Source organism: Echiichthys vipera, assembly GCF_963691815.1.
Source record: "Echiichthys vipera genome assembly, chromosome: 17".
NCBI classification, from domain to species: domain Eukaryota; kingdom Metazoa; phylum Chordata; class Actinopteri; order Perciformes; family Trachinidae; genus Echiichthys; species Echiichthys vipera.
This window is the reverse complement of record NC_139842.1, coordinates 18,686,945-18,710,015: the sequence shown is the minus strand read 5'-3', so window position 1 is coordinate 18,710,015 and position 23,071 is coordinate 18,686,945. Positions and strand designations below refer to the sequence as shown.

The following is a 23,071-nucleotide window of genomic DNA, read 5'->3' as shown; positions in this document are numbered from 1 at the left end:
TGCAATGCACTGTATGTCGGCCTCAGCCAGTCTTTAATCTCTTCAACTTGTTCAGAATGCTGCTGTCCCATTTTTAACAGGCACGTCCAGGTGTGAACACATTAACCCTGTGCTGTCGTCACTCCACTGGCTCCCAGTTTGTTTTTAGAGTTATTTTAAAGTTTTATTGTGTGCCGTTAATGGCCTGGCTCCCTCCTACCTGTCAGAGATTTTAAGTGTCTGTGATCGTGGCAGGGCCCTCCGTCCTTGATAGTGGGGCGATCGTTCTTTTGCTGTCACAGCTCCCAGACTGGTGAACAGACTGCCCCCTGACATTCGAACCATTACTGACCTCAGCCATTTTAAATCGGAGCTGAAGACACACTTTTTTAGGCTGACATTTAACTCTGACTAGGGTAGTTCTGTGTACTTATTTCTGACTGTTTTATTCTTGATGCACTTTAGATGGCCTTTAACACCCTGCAGCACTATTAGCAACTTTATTGTGTTTTCCTGCAGCAATGTTGCACTTTCTTGTGTTTTTATGTATTGTTATTATGTATTATTTTATTGCTTTGATGTAAAGCACTATGGGTAGTTAAATAATGAGCTAGTGGGGTAAAAAGTAGGCTACAGTATTTCCTTCTGGAAAGTAGTGAAAGTAGTGAAACAGCCTGCTTTTATAAAGTAGCCTAAATCTCCAAATTGTACTTGAGCAGCCTTAATGTAGGCGTATTTGTATTACCCCAGATGTGCGAACTAAACCAGTTTGGTGACTTGTAAACTGTAGCAAAGAGGACACATCTCATCCATTGATCCATTCAAACGCGCAATGGCACGGCCCTCGGTCGCCCCCTCGCGCGGCTATGAAAAATCACACCTCAGTTTGTAGTTTCACTTTTCCTCCATGGCATGTAAAGTGTGACGCTCTTTTGAAAAATATAGCGACAAACCTCCGTGAGCCATTTCAGTAAGGTCAGTAATCGCTGCAAAGCCTAATGATATCCAGGGTATTGTGTGACACAGTAACAGCGCCGGGCTCTGAGGATCCGTCGATAATACGAGAGGTAGATTTGTCAGATTTTTTCTTCCACTTCCTTGACACTGAGCCCTGCAATGTCGCTCCCCTGCTCGCTTCTACATCAATTCGCTGACATCCTGCATCAAAAAACACTCAACATGTTGCACATATGCTGCAGGAGACCTGTAAATCACGCCAAAATAGTTTATGCTATACATTATGTCGTAGTAACTTTACAATTATCGCGCGCGCGCGTAAATGGTTAATATTGATAGGCTGTTTCTGGAGCAGTTTATTATTTGTCAAGCACTTGCCAACACGACAGCAACAAACTGTAGGTGGGAATGAGGAAGAAGGGGCGTTAACTTCATCATCTGTCACAATCTGCTCATATTACTTACTATTTACTATTCATATTTTTTGTAGATTAGTGCTATAAGAGGACAGCAAGTGTTCTTTAACAAACAGTAAAAGTCTCAATAGTTAAAGCATACTCTAACATATATCCGACTATAGCACTTATCTTTGTCTGACAGGGATTTAAAGAAAAAGCTCTAAAAAAATTGTAGACATCTTTACACATGTGAGAGTGACTATTTTTTTTTCTCAGAATATAATCAAACGTCTCATTAAAATGGCACCTGAAATGGACGTTTTTGAGATATGGTAATGTGGTGTCCCAGCAACCCCCAATAGAGGGTGTTATCTTGTCAAATATGTCTCCTTTCCTGTTTGGTAGGGTGGGGTCTGTGAATGGTTGGCTGATACTTTCACATTGACATCTCTCTGAAGACCTGTTGAGCTTTAGATTTTTTTTTTTTCGTCATCATCCTGTTGATGTTCACCGCTTCTGCAGAACCAATAATCATGCCGAGTTGAAACTACGTCTTCTCTAGAGCAGTGATTGTGTTTCTTCCAGCAGATGGCAGAGCCGGGCAGGACTGTGAGGGTGAGTGGTCTGCCCACGGACATTGAGGACGACAGGCTGAAAGACAAGCTATTTATCCACTTCCTGAGGTCCAGGAATGGAGGAGGGGAAATCAACTCTGTCACCATTGTCAAGGCAACGCCCGTCTCTGCTCTCATCACTTTTGAGGACAGCGGAGGTCAGTGGGGTCACAGTTTGTGCATGTCCGTGAATAAGAAGTGCAAGGGAGGGGGTTTCTGAATACTTAATTAATTCCCTAACAGAGACACGTTGGTGTGAAAATACTATTAACTATATTATATTTTCTACATTACCACTAAGTTCCACAATGCAACCCAAAATGCTTTATTGGCTTTGCCTCTAAATAATCCAACATTTATTTGCAGAACTTTGCAAAATATCAGTTTCCCTATGTCCACTGTCACCAGTGATTTACACTAAGCTGGAATGTTGACAGCCAAGTCAGTGGAGTAGCCAATGGTAAAGCGCTTAGTCAGGATGCTTCACAGACTGAGATTGATTTCTGTCTGATTGCCCCTAACACACAGTGGCACAGAGAGTTATTCAACACAGCCGGCACATTCTGGAAGTGGATGGGAAGAAGTATAAAGTCGTTGTAACCGAGCACTGTGAAAGCCTGGACCCAGACAAGGTATACTTCAGCTGAAAAAATTACATACGTCAACAAATATGAATATTCAGTGAACTCCATGAGTCTTTGTTGTCTCTCTTCCGTCATCATAGGTCATATTAAGTTTATCAGCAACTGTTGACCACAGCCAGCTTCCTGAGAGAGCGATGTCACTGACAAGCCTTCAGAAGAACCACCCTGATATCCAGATTAACTATGATGCGACTGAGACTTTGTGCACATTGCATGGTGCCTATTCCAAAGTCCAGGCTGCATTGGCGCAACTATTTTGCCATCCCGGAGACTCACAATCAGCAGAAAACAAAGACTCAGGTCAAACTGCCACCAGTGGCTCCAGGTCTGTTCAGATGGAACAGGAGCCTCATACTCAGGAGGCAGAGGATCAGAGCAGGAAACCTGATAAGCAAAAAGAACAACTAGAGAAAGTTCCTATTGGCAGGCCCTCTGATGAGTACAACTCCAGCTCATATAGAGATCTGACACCTTGTGGTTATGGCTGGGAAGATACTGGCCAGATAGAAGGGGCAGCTCTGCAGCTTCCTGTGCATCCTACTGCACCAGAGGAGGATTTCTCACTAATTATGGATGCAGACCTGTTCCAGTATCTGCAGAAACACTGCTGGAAGGAATACCAGCATATCCTCAGTCAGTATGGTGTTGATGTAGTGGATGTGACAAATCAGGGGCTGACCACTCTGTTTTTGCAGGTTGCAACAGGTGTTGGGGGGGAGGGTGGTCAAGATCAGGAGCGCCTGAAGTTGGCAAGAAAGGCAATAACTAAGCTTTACCAGGAGAATGAGACCAAGATCCGCCGAGGCCAGCTCTCTAAGGATCTCCTATCCCTCAGGGGGGGACTGCAAGGGGCAATGGAGAACTTAAGTGTCAGATTTCCCAAGCTTCTTCTGAATGAAGATGAACAAAATATTTACATTATTGGGAACAAAAGTGACGTATCTGAGGCAAAGCAGTTTCTTCTATGGGGCCCAAGCGAACTGAGGGGTAAAAAAGAGGATGTCGCCAGTCTTCTGAGGTATCCTCCATATGATTCAGGTTCATCTACTCATGTGGATGAGCAAAGAGTCCCCCTCACCTCCACTGTAGATTCTCCGGATGACAGGGTAGATCAGCTGCTGAGGTCAGAGGAGGATGAGAGGAGAGCTGAAGGAGCCCGGAAGTATAAACTAGCTGCTCGGTTTAAGGATTCAGGGATTGCTGCATTAGGCAGTCGACCACCTGACTTCACTTTACGAGGGCCCTCATCCCCCAGTAAACAAACACGCCTTGGGCCAATGTTAAGGCATGATGTATTGTCAGAAACAGCAGGGATTGCTGGTGAAAGTGTCCCCGGAGCATTAGCTCAAAACACTGGAGCAGACATCTTGTTTAAGAGTGGAGATGCTTTGCCTTCAATTGCTTCTATGCAGAATAAATCCTCCTCAAACTCACATTTAATCGATATTCGACCAAAAAGTTTAACATCCCCCCTTAGCACAAATCAGTCCAATTTCTCAGGAGGATCTCTGCTTCCACCTACTGGGTCTGGATCCACCCTAAAGCGAGCCAGTAGTTTCTCAGGAACGTCTCAACAGAAGGCCCAAGTTATGAAACAGAAGAGTCAAGATGACTCTGGCAAGTCCACGGTCAGAGCCAGGGGCAGGTCCTCTAGCTTCAGTAACCAAACAGGGAGGGAGAAGCGAGAAGTCTATAATGCAGAGACAACACTTTCCGTTGTGATGTGGAGGTACATAAAAGAAGCCTACAGCAGCCGAGTGGACGACCTGACGTCTGATGTCCAGATGAAAGAGAGCTCCTCAGGTGGTGATCTGACTGTAACTTTAAGAGGGGCAAACTCATCCAAAGTGAACTCAAGTCGGCTAGGTTTAGAGAAGCTGGTTGATTCGGTTAGCGTAGACTTCACTGTGCAGGAGCTGCGTTTGTCAGAGCTGGGTATCACTGACACAGCAGATGAAACATTACAGGTTTGCTGTGCAGAGGTGCGTAGCCGGTTCAAGAAGGTTACCATGCAGATAATAAAGAAAAGCTTATACCTTCTCGGCCCAGAAGCGTTGTGTTCTCAGGTATGTGCTTCACTGCGGGAGGTGTTTTCTGGAGTCCAAACACCTGAACAACAGGACTTCCCTGGACCCTCTACTTCCAACTGGAATCCCTCCTCATTTTTACAAATGAATGAGGACCATAATAGTAGCCCAACAAGCAAAGCTGATGGGACTGATAGTAGTCAGGAAAGGAGAACAAACCAGATCTTGCATGAGGCAGAGCTTGTCAACGGATCTGCTAGCCAACCGTTATTGAGGAAAGACCCTGTGATTAAAGAGAGAGGGAAAATTGTGGGTACAGTGGAGATGGATGGACAGAAGACTGACACAACTGTCAGCCGCTCTAAAGCAGGAAATGATAGAAATGCATCACTTGCGAATGATGTCGAATCAACAACAACCCCTCCTGATACAGACACAGCCCTTCATCAGGATGACAGAACCTTGCAAAGTAAAACAGAGATCCAGGACACCCCAGATGAATCCAGATCAGGTGCGGGAGGCCCCGGGTGTGTCTGTGTGTGCGGGGAGAGTGACATGATGATAATGACGAAAACAAAGTGTGGTGCCACCATGTGCTCAAAGTGCCGGGACAATCATGTCTCCTGCAGAGTTTGTCATGAGACCGAGCAGACGACACCCGGCATCCAGGGCAAAATGACCTGCTCTAAAATACACATCAAAGTACCAGGCTACAACAAAGACTCTGCGATCAAGATCACTTACTGCATTCCTGATGGTATCCAAGGGGTGAGGGGCTTATTTTAAAGATATTCTCACTAATAGCTGTTATATCTGATATGTACTACAGGGCCTATCCATCCATCATTTTGGAATAGACAACAATTTGTTATTGTACACCAGGTTCAGTGAAACATGTTTTTTAATGTTTTAATGACATCACTTCATAGAAAATTTTATTTTTCCTTTATTACGGAGACGTTATGTACATACACGTTCACTTTCTGAACTCCTATATGATGTCAACAGGCATTTAGCCTAACTATTATGATTCACTGGAAGTTCCCGCTCTGTATGAGTTTTTTTGTGAATGATGTGTGCTAAGGTAAAATTTAGAGACTTTACGACTTTGCTTCCTGTCCTACCAGGAGGATCATCCTTCTCCTGGAGAACCATTTCAAGGAGGGCTGTTTGAAGCCTTCCTTCCCGACAGTGAAAAGACAAGGAAGCTTGTGTCCAGGCTGCTAAAAGCCTTCAGGCAGGGACTCACCTTCACGGTGACAGGCAAAGACACAGAGGCCAGGGTTACCTGGGACTGCATCCCACACAAGACCACCATACATGGAGGCAAATCAGGGTGAGTGAGGCCAGTGCAAATGTCTCACAGAGCTGTAGAGTTAAATGTCACACTGGACCATGTGCCTGAGCTAAACGGTCTTCTTTTTTTCTCTCTCAGGCATGGTTACCCAGATTCCACGTATTTAACTTGCCTGTCTGAGGTCTTGACGTCCAAAGGGATCGAGGACCCGCCAGTCAAGTCTTAAGATGAAAAGCATCTAAGGAGTAAGAAGCAGCAGTTTAAATAATTTTGTGGTTAGAGCCATTTGCACTTTATTTGTGTGGTAATTAGCACTAGAGTAATAGATATTGCTATGTCTCATAATGTATGTAGAGGCTTTTTTTCAGATAATGGTTATAGCTCTGTTTGCCTCGCCATTGTTTTCTATAAGGTAGATGATTCAAGTTCATGATAATCATTTTTCAAGGTGCATATAAACGACGAACATGACCAACCACTATTCTGTATAATGTATTGTACTACATATATATTTGTTTTGTACCAACCTGTGTAGTTTTAAGGATCATCTAGTTTATATACTATGCAGAATATTGGGGAGTTAATTTATATCTGTAAAAATCAGTTTGATTCCCTTCATTTTATTTCAGAATGGGCACAGAAATAAAAAAAAGCACATCTCTTGACGTTTTGTTATGCTTTTTTTATTAGTCCTGGAAAACATGTAAGGCATATGGTAACATTACACACTGAAGCGTTACAAGCTCTAGAGGCCATGTGGACAACATGGCACCACGCAGTAAACCCAGAGTCAAGCACAGAAGCAGCATCAATTCAAAGGGTTTAAAAAACAAAGTTGAGACGAAGAAGAGTGTTTGCAACCAGGGAAAAAAAACCAACAACACAAGGAAGAACAGTAGAGGAGAACTATAACCTGTTGGGTATGCATTGTAGAAAATTACCAGTGGCAACTGAACTCTAAACAGGTGGTGTGTAGTGGGATGGATGTGAAGTGAGTTTCAGAAACATTCCCAGAGATAGGTTAAGGTGTACCATAAATGAACCAGCTGGCCACGACATTGCCCATGCTGAAGGGGAGGACAGGGAGTCTGGTGGCAGAGGGGGCGGGGCAGTGGTTTGGCTTCAGTTGGCCACTTGATACGACTGGAAGGGTATTCTCCTCCCTCACACCACGCCACTACACGACTACTAAACTACTGTGGAAGGAGACGGTGAGCTGTACATAAACATGCATCCTAGTACTGTACATGACAAGCCCAGCCAGGTTGTACTTCTGTAGCGTTTCTGCAATGTGGCTGTGATGTAAAAACGACCGCTAAAGGAAACAATAGTGGTGTGTTTGGGTTCTCAGTGTTGATGAGTGAGCTCTGAATATGGAAACAACCCACAGACAGAGGCTCACCTTTTGACTCGGAATACTAAAGCTTACATCGAACATGGTTGGTGTGACAACAGTTGGTGTGCAGTGAACTCGGTGAAACAGAATGAGGTGTGTGTGTGTGTAAGTGAATGCAAAGTTAAGTGGTTTCTTACATGAAGAAAATGTTTGGAATGACCTGAGAAACCATATAAAACAGAAAGAAATTCACCTCAAAGCTGAACGGTGGCTGACTGTGAGGGACTTCAGCCATACAGAAGACAAACAGAAGAGTAGCTATTCTACACTCACTGTCTTAGCACATTTTTTCAAACCTAAAACTACGGGTGTTAATTGGTAATATCAAATCTAAAACTGCAAATGGTCAGAAAATTATGACTTTATTTTGACTTTGAAACACTGTTTTTCTCCTTTGCATTTCTGAGTACTCTTGCATAAGTGTCTGGAATGACCTCGAAAACCATTTCAAGATGACATTAGACTGCAGCCTCACCGTGTTGGAAGTGCTCTCAGGCCCGACTGATTGAGTTCATCTTAAATGCATCTTAACTCAAAAGAACCAATGGGAAAAATGTTGAAAGAAAGAAAAGAGATTCAAATTGGTTTTCCACATGCAATTCAGATGTTAAACTAATGTTTTATTTGCTAAGAATGTGTATGCAGAGAGACACGGAGGGGAGGAGGGGGTATAGAGATGAATTTTGGACTGAGACTGTTGCACCGGCCAAGACGCTGTGCAGATGCAGCACAGGAAAAGAGGAAAGTTTCTGATAATTCTTGAGTGAACTGAGATCAGCTGTAAAGCGGAAATGTTGCGTCTGGGGCAGGCCAGAGCTAAGCTATGATCAGCCAATAAGCCGGGGTTTTCTGTGCAGCTGTGTTACAGTATTGGCATCCCTGCACAGCTGTGTGACAACATCTGCTCCCTCACTTGCTGTACAAGCCATTTGGAAATCCATAGAGAGGAATACCATGGAGCTTTGAAATTTTCAGATTTCTGTCTATCTATATGTCTTTTGGTGGAGTTTTAGAACTTTAAATGCACCATGTCCAGTCCACTTTCACTGTGATACTTATATTATGGTTGTAAACACTTCAACCTGTTGTGGTCGACATGATTTGAGAGCTGGTAAAACACAGTGAAAAGGATATAAATACGGAAGGAGGTGCCTCGGATTGAGGTAAGTTGTGTGCAAGGAGAGAGGCACAGTGCAGGCCGACTGCAACCAATCAAAAACTACAAATTGTGTTAAACCTTTTGTAAACTGCAGCAAAACTTCTGTCAGCACCCACAAGCATTTGGGATAAAAATCCGACACACTGTGACAACTCTTTTGTATTTTCACTTTTCTTCGAGGTTGACGGAAACGCATCCAAAAAAAACATAATTTTCTTCATTTTGTTTATGCACTGTTAATATTCAAAGCATTGACAGAGGAATATACACACAATTTGGCACACATGGTTGGGACCAACGAAAAGACTTCATCACATTTCAAAAAAGGAGTGCAGGTTGGCAGGTCCCCATATAAGAGCATGAGCTTTGAACTTTAAACCCTTGGATAACAAAACAGACAAACAAACGGAAATATAAAGGTAAATTAAAATAACATATTAAGTAAAACATCCTTTTTTTCCTTTTTTTTTTTTACTGAAGCGTTTGTTTCTCACATGGCACTCTGAACAGAAGCACCGTCCACAGGTTCACAAAGGGAGCCCAGCAGATTAGAACAGAACACTAACCAGAGGCTGACAGGACACAGTCACTCCCCAACACCGGCGTGGCGGTCGGACTCCAGCCCACTTCGCTCTACCCTGCTCCTCCACATTTTACTTCCCACAGTCAGGGATGGATGAATGCTTTGATTTTAGCTGCCACCCAGGAGAAGCTGGCCCGGGCAGGGACTGGCAAGCTGTAAGTGAGGGGACCTTTTACATGAGTATGTGTTTCTATGTGTGTGTGTGTGCCACCTGTGCCTCCAGTGAGCTTCAGCAGATACACTGGGAGTGGATTGATGGGAAACAGGCTGCAAACCTGGGAGGAGAATCAAAGCCTGCGTGGGACTGGAGTGCGAGTGCCATGCCTGTAAGTGCATTAAGATCAGCGAGCAGAGTGCAAAATACTAATACCAACTGTCCTCATAACACAGGCCTCTTATCAGTCAGGAGGGAGTGATGGAGTAAAAGGGAGGGTTGGAGCTACATAATACTGTAGCAGAGTAGTGTGAGGGGGGAAATGTGTGGGGGGGGGGTGCTTTTTAAAACCTGACAAACGACCTGAGGACACACACATCTTCACACACAATGGCACACCACACACAGCACATGAGGGAGGCCACTCATGCTAACACAACAACTTTTTTTCCATTTTTTTCCAAACATTTTGTTTTGTGTTTTTTTTTACAAAGTCACTAGTCACCATCTGAGTCTCATCGCTGAGGCCGGGCTCACAGGCAGGCAGCCAGGTAGATCAATATCTAAGGTTTAAAGTTAAAGATATCCTCCTACGTGAAAGATTTAGTGTCCACCCAGTGGGACTTATGTCGAAATGCTGGGGATTTACTTTAAGGACATTACACCAGTGAGACAGAATTCACACTGTCCATTAGGGGGAGCGGTGCGCTGTGGGGTTTTTTTTTTCTGCCAGCACACTGCTAATTGCAAACATTGTCAATACTTGATTTTTACATTTCACTGGTTTTTAACAAACTGTTTGGTTCTGGTGCAAAATTAACAACCTTGATAAACTGCTCCACCTCTTCGTTTTATCATCTGAAAACCTTAATACATGACACCTGTTGGAATACTGGTCGACTGTTGGCAAATACAGAGTTAGGGAGGCAGAAAAGAGAGACACAGGGAGAGGGAGTCAGAGAAACGGACCACAGTGCCTTCTCTGACGAGCCTGACGCCTGTTGCTATGCCGACCATAGAGAGGGAAATGGAAAGAGGAGGGAGAGAGAGTAGAGACAAGCAGGGGAGGCGAAGTATGGACGCCAGCTTGAATTGAATTCTCCTCTCTCTCCGGTCAGGGTGATCGACAGGCGAGCGGACGCCGTGAAAGGAGCAAAATGCCGTGGAATGCCTCGAGGAGGATCAGGGGAGGACGAGAGCCCGATCCTGAGGAAAAAAGGGACTGATATTCCCCGTCTTTATTTGCCCATTTCAGACGCTTCACTGTCTCAGCATGACAGTGCCTCTTTCATCACATTCAGAGAGTGTATATGTGTGTGTGTGCGTGTGTGTGTGGCTTGTTTGAACAGAAACAAATTCTCTCTTAATTGGCACTGCGCACTTCTTGCCAACAGTTGGTCAGCTAGAAAAATCTGTAACTAAGGAGAAGGAAGCTGAGCAATGATTTCTGCCTCCCTATTCAACACTGCACAGAGAGGCTCATTATGAGGGAAATTCATATTCAGACAACTTCAGTGAAAATTGGTGGGAACCACGCATGCATTAATGGATTTGCGTGTGACGGAGACTCATTTTAGGAGATATATCGAAGCTAAGGCCATATAAATGATGACCAATGATGGGCCTTGTAGCATTAACACTATTGTCTGAGCAATCAAACATCATGATCAAAACCACAATGCAAATATCTCCAGGGGGAGCTGGGGTGCATCAGCCTATCACAGGCATCTCTGACTCATCCTCAGTGACATAACCATGCGTTGGACACCGAGAGCGCAACGTGTGGGTGGGTGTGGTTCTCCGTTTCTCTGCCTGTCTTTGTGCCTGTCTGTGGGTCCGGCCCGTGGATGGGTTGGGGGTAGTGGTGGTGGACATGGTGGTGGTGGGAGGGTGGTGGAGGGGACTCAGCACAGTGAGGGGGGAAGAGGAGGTGGCAGGTGGAAGTCAGAGCAGAACAATTTATCCCAGTGGGAGTTGAGGTGCGGAGGGGCATGGGGGTCGTGGGTGGGGCCGGAGTGCGAGCAGGGAATCACGGTTGTCAAGGAAACTGTAATTTGCCCCCCAGGCCTGGACCGTACCCACAATCCTCCATGACGCTCTTGTCTTGGTCATTTCCAATAGGAAAAATCTTTCGAGTGTAGCCTCTTGTGAGGCAGAAAGATAAGTTTCGAGCTCACGAGCTGTTACAAGTGATTGGAATTTTTGTATTTCTGAGATAAAGGCAAGAAAATGTGAAGGGAGGGGGTTGGGGGATTGTGGACTCGGGATGGTGAAGGGGAGGGGAGGTGGAGAAGATGAACGATCGAAAGCGGTGTGATAATTTTGTAATCTACCCTTCCTTCCAATCATTGCTTACACTCCACCCCCACCTTCTCAACCCCTCTCCATCCTCCGCCCCGCCCCACCCCCTGCTCCCAGGACACAAACTCCCTGCTGGTCTGCTTGACTATCCATCCCTCCCTCTCACTTCTCCTCCTTGTTGGGCTCTTCCTTCTTCTCCTCCTCCTTCTTCACCTCCTTCTTGGGCTCCTCTTTCTTCTTGTCGTCCTTCTTCTCCTCCTTCTTGCCATCGTCCTTCTTCTTGTCATCCTTCTTCTTGTCGTCCTTCTTCTTGTCCTCTTTCTTGTCCTCCTTCTTGGGCTCCTCCTTCTTCTCCTCCTCAGGCATCGGCTCTGTGTTGAGGATCACTTTGCCGATGTTGTTCCTCTCCTGCATCTTTCTCATGGCGTCGCCCACCTGGAGGAGGGACAGAGGGAGAAAGACAGTTCCATAAGGCGATGTTAAAGAGCGAAGGGTGAAAGGAGGGCAAGGGAGATTTTAAACACACCTGTCATTGAAAAAAAGCGCGCCTTCTCTCATTCTGTGCCTCTAATCTTCTGTTTCGATACCACAGATTAGAAACTAATTTCACAGGCTCAAATATAGCTTTAATATGCAGTATATGAGAAACTACATTTGTTTAGATGAGACTTTAATAATCTTTGAGGGGAAATTAAATTGTTGCAGCAGCAAAAAGAAAGAGAAAAACATGATAACGGAGGGCTGACAAAATAAACGAGGATCCTTTCAATATGAGAATGTATTAAGAATAAATACAGCATGTTTATGACAATAAGTGGGCAAGAAAAACAGACACAACGCAGAAAGTAATTGTTTTATCCAATATCCCCAATGCTACAGAACAACGCATTTATTTTAATTAGAACATTATATCATCTCTGCATTGAAATTCATCATCGTGCATTTTGAGTTAAGGACGGATGGGAGGAGGCGTGAGGCAGATTTCCTGGAGAATGGATGATGGAGTGTAACGTTGGAGACTTTGGTTCAATTCTAGTTGGTGCTGGAGTTTAATGATGTGAATCCTGATGTCATAATTTTTGTAAAATTAACTTGTGAGACACTGCAGATGAATCAATCAACAAACTGCTACGTCTCAATAGAAGAGAAGATTAAAGGGAAATTAGCCCTAAGAAACTGTGTGAATGTTGTTTTATGATAGACTTAATGTAAAGCTATCCTTTATCAACCTTCATAGGCAAAGAAACACCTGGACTTAGTTTAATATTATCAGCATTATTTCATTCAGTATCAACTGTTAGACGTCATATGATTCAGGGGAACCTACTCTTTCTCTATGGTGCAGTGTAAAGTCACCATCATGCATCACCTTTGTTTGAACATACCATATTTGATATATGTATTATATTTATATATATATATATATATTTGATATATTTGAGCCAGTTGAGGTGGTTCGGGCATCTAGTAAGGATGCCCCCTGGACGCCTCCCTAGGGAGGTGTTCCAGGCACGTCCAGCTGGGAGGAGGCTTTGGGGAAGACCAAGAACTATGTGGAGAGATTAGATCTCCACACTGGCCTGGGAACGCCTCGGGATCCCCCAGTTAGAGCTGGTTAATGTGGCCTGGGAAAGGGAAGTTTGGGGTCCCCTGCTAAAGCTGCTGCCCCCACGACCCGACCCCGGATAAGAGGTTGAAGATGAGATGAGAGATGAGATATTTGATATGAAAAACAAAGAAAAAAAACGTCCAGCAATAAACTTCTGTTTTGATACATTATCAACCTGGGATTTTTTTTTTCAAAGTTAAAAGTTGTAATTAGGTGTTTTGGAGCTCCATTGTGCTGGCAATTTGGCAAAATTACAATTTGATCACGTCTTTATATTTCGGTCAATTTCACCTTTAAAATTAAAAACAATACATTACAATATAATAAGTGTTGTATATCATAACCGGGTCTTTTGATAAATGGAAGACTGTCATTTACTTTTTCAAAAATATTAATTTTATTCCTCACCAACATTTAAAGCAATTCTTTCCTTTCTTACATGTCTGACAGCGATTCCCACCCTCTTCCCCCTGCCTGACCTCTGACACTTGCTCCCTGCCCGACACATGCGGTGAGAGAGAGAGAGACAGAAATGCTGCGTTCCAGCGCCATTGCCTAGTTGGAGGTCTGAAACTTTGGACTTCCCATGGCACTGGAACGCAGCATGAGCAGCGCAAGTGAAACGGTGCAACGGATGACCGAATAAAAGGATTGGTCAGACTTTTATCAGAAATAAACGAGTATTGAATATATCTGAGTTTCAACACCTGGTAGATTTCTCTTACATTTTAGTGTGCCATAGGCTTATTTAGCCAGAAAGGTAAGAATCGGACCAGGGTCTATTAGGGTGGTAACCCGTGGTAACTTTAGAGGTGGCTAATCTGATCATGAGGTATGTTTGTACATTTCTTTAGTAAACTAGTACATTTTCTTTAGTCTGTGGAACTAAAACATATTTGAGCTGTGACATAAAAACTGAATTTAATGGAGGTAACCAATCATTTTGCTTTTTGGGGGACAGACTTGTGTTGATCAGTCCCATCCGATGATGGACGGACTAACTCGGTCATTCATAACGACAAGAGGAGAATCCCAGACAGACCGACCCCACCCTCCTCTTGACCACCAAGCTCTGTCCACTGTCTGTTCCAGTCTCCGTTGCTTCCCCCCTCCCCCCTCCCTCCAATCCCCCTCTCTTCGTGCGAGGCAGGCAGACCACCTAACGACCAATGCCACGGCAACAGGGCCATCTCCTAGCAACGTAAAGCCTGGCTGAAACGTGGCCCTGACGACTCAGACACATGGGAGGGAAGAGGGGAGAGAGTGTGGGAGTTCGAAGTGGAGGGGAGAAGGGAACGAAGAGAGCAACTGGTGTCCTTTGGTTGAGAAAACACGCCTCAAACCGAAACTGAGAAAGGAGGGAGGGACTGAGTCCGGGAATTATAAGAATCATCTTCAATGTGAATGAAAGTCACAGCGAGAACGACTGAGGAGCTTTTGCGACTCCACCCACTTCCACCCTTCACTCTCTAAGATTGGTCGACCTCTCTGCCTCCCAGGCATCTTGGACTGGAGTGTGCTATTTGCGGCTGCAGACACGACCATTATCCTCTTGGGTATCAGTGCACATGTAGATAATGAGCCACGAGAAACCACAGGAGGGGGGGATAATGCTAATTTCCCTAATATTGTCCAATCATGTTTATTGATTACTGGAGCTAAAAACAGGTGGCGGAGGAAAGGAGCGAGGGCTGTGATGGATGGGGGTCAGGGCGTGGCATTTTACTAGGCTTGTAGTAATCGATCATTTATCTGATCATCTAACGCCTTTTTTGTCTTTGATGAATACACTGGGAACTTTCCACACTCGATCGAATGCACCTTCTCCTCTCTGTTTTTCCACGCTCCTTCCATGTCTCTTTCTCATACATCAGGGCCCCTCCCTAAGACAGACGCACACACAGACCAAAGGATGTCACCATAGCAACACGAGAGAAAAAGCAAAAAAGGATACACTGTGCAGAGGGAGAAGGAGAGAATACAGCGAGATGGAGAGAGACACAGAGGGAGTCAATAACCTAAAGACAGAGCGATTGAGCCTGATATAAAGAGCAGACAGATGGAGAGGCAGAGAAAGAGCGTCAGATGGCGGAGAAAGACAGCGTGTGTTTCTCTCCGGCCGCAGGAACAGGCCAAAATACTGACCAGCTCCGACGCTGACAACAGAAGATGTCAGCCTCCGACTCCCTCTTTCTCTCTGTGTTTTTTTCACACAATCTCTCTATTCATATCTGTTAGCAGTGTTAATGTTGTCAGCGACAATCTGACTCTGTCTGGCAGAGTGAGTTATGTATCGAGAGGAGACTCGGTGCTTCTTGTAGACAAACTTCGCCCTGTTGATTGGCAAGTCTTATTGGATCTGAGGGCCACACCCAGCTCCTGCAGATCCCCACTGCAAAATTTGCGCACGCACACACACACACACACACACACACCTGGTATTCACATGATTTCTGGGTGACTAGGTTGTAAGCAAATGGTGTAAAAAAAACAAAACAAGAAGGTGTAAATGCACCAATGTCACAATGAATCACCTGGACATCCAGCCTGAGGTACACACGGATGCATTTAGTCACAATAACAAACAGGCATAAATGCATCTGACACCCGCATTCAAAGAGTCTAATGCAAACACATCTTTGAGTATGGTTTCAGCCGGACAAAAAGCACACATACAGGTCAAGGGAATGTTCTGATCGACATATATGTGGCTGGAAAACTAGCTGCATCTGTTGGAAACGGGGTGGATGATAAGGATAATATATATAGAGAGAGATAGAGATTATATCCAGGTGTAAAGGGAAACAAAGTTTGGCACAAACCTGCTCAAGGTGCCAAGTGGAGTCGATGCGGGGCTTGACCTTGCCCTCCTTGTAGAGATCCAGGATGATGTTCATGGCCTGGCTGATGAGCTCCATCTCTCCGTCCAGGTAGCCCAGGTGGAAGCCGCACACCGACTTGTTCCCCTGGATCAGGCTAAGCGTGTGGATGGAGAACTGATGGTACCAGTTTTTCGCCACGGCGAGCAGGTTCTTCTTCTGGCCCGCTAGCATGTTAGACGTACCTGACAGAGAGGAAAGGTGAAGGGGAGAAAAAATCTCAATCTTTACTCCGTGGGAGAGAAAGTGTTTGTGTATTCTCCGACACAAAAATGACTAAAGTACTACATTTCTTTTGTAGAGCTGATCAACTAATAAATTGTTTCGAAATTTGGTTAATTTTCTATCAAATCACCTTCCACTTTCTCCCTTTTCCTCTTTTGCTCAAATTTTTTCCTCATATACGCAACCTACACAGGCTCCGCATATCATTTAGATTTGATTTAAAAGTCTTTCTCTTTGTTTTTAAGGCACTAAAAGCCCCATTTTATACCACAGACTTACTATCATTGTATGATCCTCCGCGAAACCTAAGGTCCTCTGTTCCTTATGTAGCCAAAAACCTTGGGGAGGCTACTTTTAGCCACTACGCCCTAAAAATATGGTACACTGCCTTTAAATATTAGACTTGCTGATTCACAGCTCAACTCAAAACGTGTCTTAAAATGATAGTAACACTAATGTTCTCCCTTCTTCCTTGTGTATGTGTACGATTTTAAACAGTTTTTTGCTGCTGAATTCGAAAACACTTCATCGTCAACTTCTCCCTTTTAGCATCACCTGGTTATTTAATTAAAAAAACATAATGCTGACTGAAATAATTACCTAAGTTTAATAACAGATCCAGCTTTTAAGTCATTTATCAAGGAACAATGCCAAACATTCGCTGGCTCCTGCTTCTCAAATTTTAGGATTTACCATTTTCTCTGTTTTATGTCATTTTAAATTGAATATCTTTGAATTTTTGACACTTGGTTGGTTGGAAACATCATCTTGGCCTCAGCTAATGTGTCATCTTTTCATTTCACCCCAGATTTTATGACGTTAAAGGCCAAAAAAGAGACTGATTAATCATTTGGCGGAATATCAAATCAACATTAAGTCCTGTCAGGTATACCTCTACTTGTTAGTTTTGCCCCACCTCTCTCACACTGTCACATTCCACCCTGAAAACCTTTTTTAGCACTTTGGCTTCCACTGCCACCACATCCCCTTCCTATCTCCTCCTTCTGAAGCCTCGATGCTCTCACTGTTTTTGATTCTCTCTCGAGGGAAACAGGGGACACAAAGCGCGCTCTGAGAGAAGAGAGGGACTCAGCCTGCTACATTCAGATACATTCCAGGTTTCGCGTGGATAGAACGCCCATTGTTCCACCATGCATACTTCTGATAAGCTGGAAGAGAAGCTCCTAGCAGAGAGACTGGGAGGGTTGGGGTGGACCTGGAAGGGGGGTTCTGTAGGGTTGAGAGAGGGTGAACGGGCGAGGGTGGGGGGCACCATGCTGGGTGGTGGGATTTTGTGCGGTATGCAAGGCCCTGTTCTTCATGGATGCCGACCCCGCCCACTGTCTCATGCACGCTGCTTACAGATTGGCATCACCACGGAGCAAGCGTAAAGGCCTTCCCACAGATGACACACAGCACACTGAGGACATGGACTTCTGCAGAGAGGTCACACTGCCCACCAGGAAGCAGCTTTATTCAGTGTGTGTGGGGAAACCCACTGCTATTTCATGTACTGTATTCATTTGCTTAACAAGACCTTGTGGAGTTTTTATGAAGCAGTCTAAAATAACTGAATTTGCAGCGGATTTTGCAATAAAGTGGAGTAATATTTAAAAATAACAAGGTAAAAAAATGACACTTGGTAAAGAACTTACAGATAATAATAATGCAGAGTATAAGTAGTTTGAGAAAGAGTGGAAATTAGTTTAGGAATACCCTGTTAATGGGTATTACTGTCAGCTGCTACCCATGACGTCAACTCAAAAGATAACCTTTGTGCTTCCTATCATCCTGTGCAGCGCTCCCATTTTTGCTTTCAGCCGTTACATAAGAGGTTCTGGTAAATTTAAAAAAATCAAAATCTTGAGAAGCTTGGTAGGTGAGATACATACAGCCTCTGGGCTTTCCACTGCAGTTACATGACATCTGCTTGTGGAGTATGAGGCTTCATTTTTATTGGACTTTTTGGCTCATTAAAATGGTCCTGAATCTGATTATTTTGTGTGGAACACAGATGAAATTTGCAAAATTCTTCCAGATCGACCATTTTAACCAAAACTAATTGCATCAACTCCAACTGTGTTGGATCACTGAGGAGTCAAATAAAGCTGCTCCAAACTGGACTCTATACTGAAAATAACTGATCTACACTCTGTGTTTTTAATACTTACCATAGGTGATAAGTTTCCCCATAGGCTTCAGCAGGTTGTAGGCCTTATGGGTGTCTGATCCTCCGAGAGGGTCCAGTATTATGTCCATCCCTGGAGCAGAAGAGAGAAGAAGGGGACGGTTATCAGTGGTGTGAATTCAGCTTGAGCAGCCTGCCAAGTCTCCTCAGCAGCCCCCTCCGCATGCCAGAGTTCACTAGGAGTAGCGAGTGTAGCCAAGTTGTGCCATGTTTACACGAAGAGGAACCCATACGTACGCCAACAGAGGAGAGGAGGAGAGCGGGATAAGAGCCTACTTGTTTTGTGTTTTCTCATTCTTGTCACTGATAAGACAAGATGGATAAAATGTCTCTACGTCTTTGTCAATTCCATTCCAAGGTGGAGAGAATAACAAACCAACCTATGAACAGATGGTAAAGAATTGCAACTTAACTATGAAGGTCTCCCTGTAGCTTATTAATGCCTGGGCATGTATTGTAGGCTCGGCCTTAATGATGTTCCTTTGTGCCAGAGGGGACTCCTCAAATTGGGCTACCCCTCCTTGCGCCGTCAAACTATGGTTCTATTGATTGTTGGAGACTCACAGCAGGACTCTGCCTTGTCCACAGCACAGATGAATTGACAGAAAGCCAAAGACGGAGGGAAAGGTAGCGAGCAGGGCTGCACATTGATCCAGGCTTCTAATTAGATACATTCTGTCTAAAGTGTCAGTTCTCGCTCTCCTCCCATTTGTCTCTGTAATGTGTGTCTGTCTCGCTCCATGCTACAAAGAACAGAGACAGGTTGGAGAGGGGACTATGAAATGAGCGTAATAACGTTCTCCATCCTGCTAGGAAGACAGCAGTGGGCGAAAGAAAAAACAAAAACTGGACGTTATTACATTTTGCTGAAAAGCAGCGTTTTTTCTCAGCGAGTCCAAGACCACATCTCAATTAAACTCTGCGGAAACATTATTGATGGGGATGAGAATCCAATCCACCAGTCGCTGGTTAGTGCTTGGTTGGACTCCCTACATGCCCTCAGTCTAGTGGGCATGGCAGCCAGCTCTGCTGAGGATTGTGTCAAGAGGGAAAGAAAACAAAGTGTATAAAAATATATCATCGCACTGTCTGCAGTTTGTTCAACACTGATCAACAAATGCTGCCGTCACACAGTATTGCTTTGTGCCAGTGGGAATATATTGATCTGGACAATTCTCTTCAGGAAGCAGTGTTCAACATGTTGGTGTTAACCCTGTGAGGATGTAAAAGTATCAATATGTCAATACTTTTCAAGACCACATGCTTAAAAATGATACAATATCCACATTTGATGGTATCGAAAGGATCAAAGCTATAAATAAAGCAAATCTACAAACAAATTTTCAACTTGCTTGTATATCAGTACTGCACCTTTCGGACTGATCTTGCGGACTTCTTCCACGTAGTCCTTGGTGCGATAGTCGATGGGATGCGTGACTCCGCCCTGGCTGATGGTCTCGTGCTTGCTGGCGGATGCCGTGCCGAACACAGTCACGTCCTTCACTGTGTTGCACAGCTGAGTGGCTGCAATACCCACACCACCTGAAGGGAGAAGGGCAGGGTTAATAGCAACAGGGGCTGGGCAATATGGCTAAAATCTTCTATCCTGGTGTAGGTAACTCCACATCTTAATAACAATATATTTGTATATCACAATATAGCATGTGTTTTCTGGTTATTCAATAAATTAATAAATTGTCTGTATGACATAACCACATGGTAAAGCCTATTTTGTATACTCTTGTGTGAATTTAATTCTAATAATACAATTTAAAAAGTATTTTATTATTTTATTAAGAACTTAAGTGCAAAATGGACTTAACGTGCAAAGGATCAGAACGTAAAGTGTCTTCCTAGTTACATCATGATAGAAACAATAAAAAAGAAATAAAAAAGAAATGTATGGTTTTGACCATATACTGTATATTGTATATACCTAATGAATAAAGATATACATTTCAGGACATGGCTTGTGATTCATTGTACTGCAAATATGGCTGACAAAGAGTCAACCTTAACTGAATATGGTTGTTCAAAGCAACATCAAAACCTGCAAAAGAAACTGGGCTGAACAGAACAGCTAAAGAAGTCCCATTCCACACATATTTTCAACGGCGGGTAAATGTGATTTGCATTATTTATTGTTCCAAATAAGCAAGTCAATAACAGTGTGGATGTGTTGTGCTCAAGGGTATGTAAAGAGCGCATTAAACACAATCAAATTACCCCCGACTGGCCTGAGGAACACACACACACACACACACACACACACACACACACACACACACACACACACACACACACACACACACACACACACACACACACACACACCCTGCAGAGAGTAGCCATTGTAGTGTCTAATTTTTTGTTCCCTTATTCAAGACAACCTGTCTAAAATTCCACAGGACAAAAAAAAAGGAGTAGTTGTGGCGTCTGTTTTGTTCGGAAAAGCAGAGCTGGATGACGTTCTGTCGCAAATTACATAAACACAGCTCCGAATAACCGTGCCAGCTGAAAACAAAATGTGCTGCGTTGTCCAGGAAAAACTTTGAAAGACAAAGTGCTGTGAGACTGTGTGCTTCAGTGGATGTTTCGGATATCTGTGTTTGTGTTCGCTTTATTTGAAAGTGTGTACATAGTTGTGGCAAATGCCTCAGCCAATGTTTGCAAAGGCAGCCAGAGCAAGAAGTAATAGGTTACCGATAAGCAGTGGCTTGTTTGAAATGGAGGCTGACTTGAGGACTTGAACTGAAAGGCATCCATAAAGGTCATTTATGCCTGACCACGTAAAGAGCACGTCTTATCTGATACCAGAGAGAAAGCATCACAAAACATGTGCATTTACATCTGTTTTTTAATGGCATAGCAGAGCTGCCAGACTGCCGGACAGGTATGGATTAAATTAATGCAGAATGATTTGCATGCTTATATAAGAAACTAAACCTTTATGATGCACAACCAGTGAGATAAAGACAACCAGGCACATGCACGAGAAAACCTATGGATGTTTGATTAGACTTGTGCAGAAGTAACCAAAGAGGAAGATGTATTTTTAATCTTGCTCATTTCAGATTCTATCATTCATGTGACAGACATAGAAAAAAAAGATTCTTCCTTTGTCCTTATACTCGGAGAAAACACACACACAGAAATAACACATATTACGGTACATCTGCAAGCCATTGGGTTTTTCTCTGGTTGATAGAGAATTTTCTCAACCCAGGAAGGTACACTGAACATTTAAGTTGATCTGACAAATTCAAAATCACCTAAAATTTCCTTGGACAGCTACAAGCTTCTTCTAAGGTCTACTTTGCATACTCAGTGTAACTGGACCAGTCTTTGTCAAGCTATTTAAAAGTTTAAAATATGTCTATCATTGGCTCTCCACATGGATTGTTTACCCACATGCAACCAAAGCCTGCTCAAAAGTGATTGGTAAATATTGCCTACAAAAAGAAACCAGACCACTTCCGATGCCCAAATCTTGTCCTGTTGCCAGTAACATTACTATGCAGAATCGATAAAGATTATTCGTTGCACTTTCAGCTTCTTCCAATTTGGAATCGTTCAGGAAGTTTTTATGAGGAGCTAAATTATTCGCAGAGGTCTCCTCCAAATGCACCAGGTGATTAATAGATACAAACACTGAATGAAACAGTGTCACATTTAAAGAAATCTGTAACAGGATGGTTTCTAGCTCACCGGGTAGCGTGCATGCCCCATATAGGCTAGAGTCCTTGAGTCGAATCTGACCCTGATATCCCCTCTCTCTCTTCTCCCTTTCCTGTCACTATTCAGTTGCTCTAAGAAAAAGGACATAAAAAGCCCTAAAAAACTTTCTTTAAATAAGATAAATAAATATCTGTGTTTCTTCTGCGATGTTTGGTACGTCAGGGAGGGGCTGTGAGCAGAGGTGCTACTAACGTTTACTCAGCTTTTGGATAGCTACTGGATAAAAAGATTGGTATGACCACTACTTTGATGCATGCACAAAGGAAATGAAGCCATTGAAGACGACCCAATGAAACTTTTTCCTGAACAATTACAGATTTCTTTGGTTTGAACATTTTCGGGAAAATAAGAAGTATGCAACTCTACAAAATATTTATCATAGGTCTACTTGTTTTTAGAGATTGTAAAGCAGAACAGTTACATACTGCCTTTAATTATTTGAATATCTGAATATCAGAAAGATCATGTCTTTATATCTTTTTCATTCTGAGCCACTGAACCTGTCACAAAGCTCAGTTTCCTCAATGACACTGGCCAAAAAAAATTAATTGTAGTTATACAATGAATGACAAATCACATCATCCTCTTTATTAATCTCTGACCAGGCAACTTTATGCATGAGAATGAAAATAAAGGTTAAATTTTATGGTATTTTAAGTAATGAGAACAACATCCTCGGAGTGCTTTGTTACAAAAAAATAGTCCCTTGGTGAAAAAAAGGCAAATCATTTGAATAAAACCCCTTCCCTGCCCTCAGTTTCAGTGTAAAAACCAAAGACGTCTCTGATTTGTGCTTCTCATCTGAGATCTCAGGTGCATGTGAGTTGAATAGACTGCTCTACATTCCAATAATCACGCCTGCTGCTGACACTGACGGGACAATTGATGAGAAAACAAAATCAAGGCTGTTGCTGTTGGATGTG

General features: G+C 43.5%; 2 protein-coding genes across 4 annotated transcripts in view; one reads left to right on the top strand and one right to left on the bottom strand.

Annotated features, from left to right (window-relative positions):
* The first annotated feature begins 896 nt into the window (after positions 1-896).
* Positions 897-6,539, top strand: LOC310960337 (uncharacterized protein). Of its 3 annotated transcripts, none has more exons than XM_083932014.1 (6): positions 897-954; positions 1,923-2,106; positions 2,477-2,580; positions 2,673-5,387; positions 5,747-5,955; positions 6,055-6,539. In XM_083932014.1, exons 2-6 carry the CDS (start codon positions 1,923-1,925, stop codon positions 6,140-6,142), a joined length of 3,300 nt encoding a protein of 1,099 aa, XP_083788140.1. In that variant the 5' UTR covers positions 897-954; the 3' UTR covers positions 6,143-6,539. The 3 variants fall into 3 exon arrangements, with proteins under 3 accessions (XP_083788140.1, XP_083788138.1, XP_083788139.1); XM_083932012.1 differs by having other exon boundaries at positions 926-1,046; positions 1,920-2,106; XM_083932013.1 differs by having other exon boundaries at positions 933-1,046.
* A 5,064-nt stretch (positions 6,540-11,603) lies between these two features.
* vat1 (vesicle amine transport 1) overlaps positions 11,604-23,071 on the bottom strand; it is a 30,443-nt gene continuing 18,975 nt past the window's right edge. The window contains exons 3-6 of the mRNA XM_083931464.1: positions 19,782-19,952; positions 18,394-18,483; positions 15,941-16,182; positions 11,604-11,944 (exon numbers count right to left, since the gene is read on the bottom strand). Coding sequence (XP_083787590.1) covers positions 11,672-11,944; positions 15,941-16,182; positions 18,394-18,483; positions 19,782-19,952 — 776 coding nt within the window. The 3' untranslated portion in view covers positions 11,604-11,671. The remainder of the gene's footprint in view (positions 11,945-15,940; positions 16,183-18,393; positions 18,484-19,781; positions 19,953-23,071) is intronic.